Consider the following 3636-nt stretch of genomic DNA (forward strand, 5'->3'; position numbering starts at 1 on the left):
ACGCTTCCGCCCTGCCGGCTGCCACCGCCCTGCCTGACGTCAGGGTTGCCATGGCAACGGGGCCTGACGGGCGGGGCCCGACCGGGGCCGCTCCCCCCGGGGCAAAGCCTCGGTGCGGGGAGCCCCGGGGGGAGCGGCCCCGGTCGGGCCCCGCCCGTCAGGCCCTGTTGCCATGGCAACCCTGACGTCAGGCAGGGCGGTGGCAGCCGGCAGGTCGGAAGCGTCGCGCTTTCCGGCAGGTCGCGCGGCGGTGTCGCGTCGCGGTGCTTTACGGCCAGTCCCCGGCGTGAAGCGGGATGGCGGAGGAGTGGCTGGGGGGGGAGGCGGCCGTGAGCGCCAGCGAGGGCGAGGATGAGGTGAGGGGGGCGAGGATGGGGTGGGATCACCCCCCACACGGTAGCCGCAGCCTCGGCGGGTGGTGCTCCATCCGCTCCCCCGGCCCGGGAAGGCTGCAGGGAGGGCGGCCCGGCTTGGTTGGGGGTGCAGGGGCTGTTCCTGGGGCTTCAGGCCTGGCCGGGCAGGGGGTTTTTGCTCTGCCTGGGCCGGGCCCGGGCTCGGTAACCGCCTGTGTCGTCTTCCAGGGGCAGGAGGATGGCGAGCGGCGGCACCGGCAGCTCCTGGAGGCGGTCAGCTCCCTCTCCGGACGGAGGCGGTGAGTAGGGGGGTGTCTGAGGGGCTCTTGGAGCAGCCACGCCGTGTCCCACTCCCGTTTCCCCCGGGGGGCTGCACAGGGGTGCTTTGAAAGGGGGCACGGTGCTCGGTTCCCTTTCCCGCTGGCACTGGCTCTTCTGCCTCTGCTGTAGCGGCAGGTTGGAGGAGAAGCACGTGGGGGCACGGGAGGAGCCTTTTGGTTTATTTTCTTTCCAAAGAATGACAGAATCATAGAATACCAGGTTGGGAAGGGGCCTCAGGGATCCTCTAGTCCAGCCTTTCCTGGCAAAAGCACAGTCCAGACGAGGTGGCCCAGCACCCTGTCCAGCTGAACCTTAAAAGTGTCCAATGTTGGGGGATCCACCACTTTCCTGGGGAGATTATTCCATTGGCTGATTGTTCTCACTGGGAAAAATTTTCCTCTTGTGTCCAGTCGGAATCTCCCCAGAAGTAACTTGTACCCATCACCCCTCGTCCATGTGACTCCTTGTAAAAAGAGAGTCTCTGCCTTCTTTGTAGCCACCCTTTAAACACCGGAATGTGGTGACAAGGTCTCTCCTGAGCCTTCTTTACTCAAGGCTGAGCAAGCCCTGTTCTCCCAGCCCTCCCTCACACGGCAGCTCCCCCGGCCCCTGCTGGAATGATGGTGGCCATTCTCTCCTGGCAGGAGGAAGCTGGCCGAGCGTACGGAGGCGAGCGCGCAGGTCTCCGAGTTCAACGTCAGCTGCAAAGGTGAGGTCCCCGGGGGGCTGGGCAGAGCTCCCGCTGTCTGAGCGGCACAGCGCTGCCTGCCCACAGCGCACGGCCTGGCCTCTGCTGGGTCTGCCCAGGGACTGGGCTGAGGGCAGCTGCAGCCCCCAGCACTCACCCCTGTTTGACATGCGGGGCCTTGTGTAGGTGCTGGGGAGAAGCTGGTTCTGTCCGAGCTCCTGCAGCCCATCCGCCCCAAATCCGCCCTCAGCAACGTGAAGAAGGAGCTGATCAGAGTGAAGCAGAAAAAGGCCGTGGAGCTGCCGCTCAGCAAGGAGGAGGCAAAGCGGGTGAGTGGGCCCGTGCAGGCAGCAGGGTGGGGTTCTGCCCTGGTATGGGGCAGTCGTGCCAAGCTCTTGTGTCCTCTCTGATGCAGCCTGGCTTTTCTTGTTCATAATGTCAGCCTTTCTCTACTCCTGCTTTCCCCTTCCCACAGGTCGTGAGGGAAGCTGCCTACGTCAGGACCTCCAAGGACGTGGGCAAGTGGCAGGAGGTGGTCCTGCAGAACCGCCGGGCGGAGCAGCTGGTTTTCCCTCTGAAGCAGGAGATTGCCACGGTCGCCCCCCTGGAGCAAGTGACCTCAGCGTGGAAGGTGGGTGCTGCCACGTCTCACGCAGCTTCCAGGGCTCGGCTGGGGCAGCTCGACATCTTCTGGCTGTGCCAAGAGGAGTGGGGAAGGCATCAGGAAGGTCCAGCCTGTAGTTGAAGCTCTGGGGAAGTGCACAGAGAGCTTGGGAAGACTAAACAGGGAGTCTTCTGTGTTCCTCACACATAGCAGATGTGTAAATGTTCTCTGGGAGAGGCCGGGTAAGGCATGAGCAGAGGGTTTGGAGCCTGCTCTTTCCCCTCTCCTCTTTTTTGCCATTGGGCTCTAGACACACAGGCTGAGTCTGCCATTTCCCAGCCCCTGGGCTGAGCCAAGTGCCTGCTAGTGCCCTTGGCTACTTGTGCTGAGGCAGAGGGGAGGTTTGGTTTGCCAAAACCTGCGTAAAGGATGCTTTTGGCTTTGAATGCGAGTTTCTGGAGGGGTTGTGCTGCTGGCAGGAGAGTCACTGAGAGCTCTCACTGCTGTCCACACGCCCAGGTGAGAGTTAGCCCCTGCCGAGCTCCTGATGGACGTGGCACCGGGTACATCTGGAGATCTGCCCAAAGGTCCCTTTCCGTTTCGGTGGGATGTTGTGTCCTGAGGTCTGGAACTTCTGCTGCATGATTGTTGTCTGGTGCTCAGCACTACCTGTCAACTGCCAGCCTGTTTCTCTGCCCTGGGAGGGATTCTGCCCGCCCTGACCTGGCACGATGGCTGGGAGGGTGCCTGGGCAGGCCCGCAGTGAGCCTTGGGCTGTGACCCCAGCGCCCACAAGGAGGGGGACACGCTTCTCTGGGCCCTCCCGTGGACCTGCTTGGAGGCAGCAGGAAGGGTGGGGACATCTCGGGGAGTGTTGGCTCTTGCAGTTCTTCTCATCGTGCTGTTGCTGCTTCTGTTCTGTCCCAACAGGCCCGAACTCCCCTGGAGCAGGAGATCTTTGGGCTGCTCCACAAGACGCAGCAGCCCATCACAGACCCGCTGCTGACGCCGGAGGAGGCTGCCTCGCTGCAGGCCATGAGCTTGGAGGAGGTGAGTGCTTTTCCCCCCTGCCATGCCCTGGCACTGGGCGCCTTCTCTCGGTGCTTGCCCTCACTCTGTGCTCCCTGGCAGGCCCGGCAGCGGCGGGCAGAGCTGCAGAAGGCTCGGGCTCTGCAGTCCTACTACGAAGCCAAGGCTCGGCGAGAGAAGAGGATCAAGAGCAAGAAGTAAGGCCGTGCTGGTGCTGGGCTGGGGGCGGTGGGAGAGGGCTGGGTCCTTGCCCCCGTGCTGGCGCCGACCCTGCCCTGTGCAGAAGCACAGAGGAAGGCAGAGCAGCCCCATCCTCCCTGGGGTGTGTGACGTATGGGGCAGCCTCCTCCCCAAAACAGCACCGCGAGCCCAAAGGCCTCCCTGACGCCTCGAGGTCTCACTCCCCCGTTCCCTGCCCTTGTGCTGCAGGTACCATCGTGTGCTGAGAAAAAGCAAGAGGCGCAAAGCCCTGAAGGAGTTTGAGCTGCTGCACAAGTCGGACCCCGAGGCTGCCTTGGCGAGGCTGGAGGAGCTGGAGCAGCTCAGGATGCAGGTGCTGCTTCTGCACTTCTCCCCCACCCCTGGGGAAGTCCCCTCTCGAGAGGCTGCTCTTTCTGATGCTTCTCTCTTCCTCTTCTCCC

General features: G+C 63.3%; 1 protein-coding gene across 2 annotated transcripts in view; it reads left to right on the top strand.

The window, feature by feature from the left end:
• The first annotated feature begins 153 nt into the window (after positions 1–153).
• UTP14A (UTP14A small subunit processome component) overlaps positions 154–3636 on the top strand; it is a 6256-nt gene continuing 2773 nt past the window's right edge. For both annotated transcript variants that reach the window (XM_014955980.1, XM_014955981.1), the window contains exons 1-8: positions 154–356; positions 582–652; positions 1319–1383; positions 1549–1691; positions 1838–1993; positions 2897–3016; positions 3098–3192; positions 3425–3548. In XM_014955980.1, the coding sequence (XP_014811466.1) occupies positions 297–356; positions 582–652; positions 1319–1383; positions 1549–1691; positions 1838–1993; positions 2897–3016; positions 3098–3192; positions 3425–3548 (834 nt within the window). In that variant the 5' untranslated portion in view covers positions 154–296. The remainder of the gene's footprint in view (positions 357–581; positions 653–1318; positions 1384–1548; positions 1692–1837; positions 1994–2896; positions 3017–3097; positions 3193–3424; positions 3549–3636) is intronic.

The sequence above is a fragment of the Calidris pugnax genome, unplaced genomic scaffold, assembly GCF_001431845.1.
Source record: "Calidris pugnax isolate Ruff unplaced genomic scaffold, ASM143184v1 scaffold281, whole genome shotgun sequence".
In the NCBI taxonomy this organism is placed as follows: domain Eukaryota; kingdom Metazoa; phylum Chordata; class Aves; order Charadriiformes; family Scolopacidae; genus Calidris; species Calidris pugnax.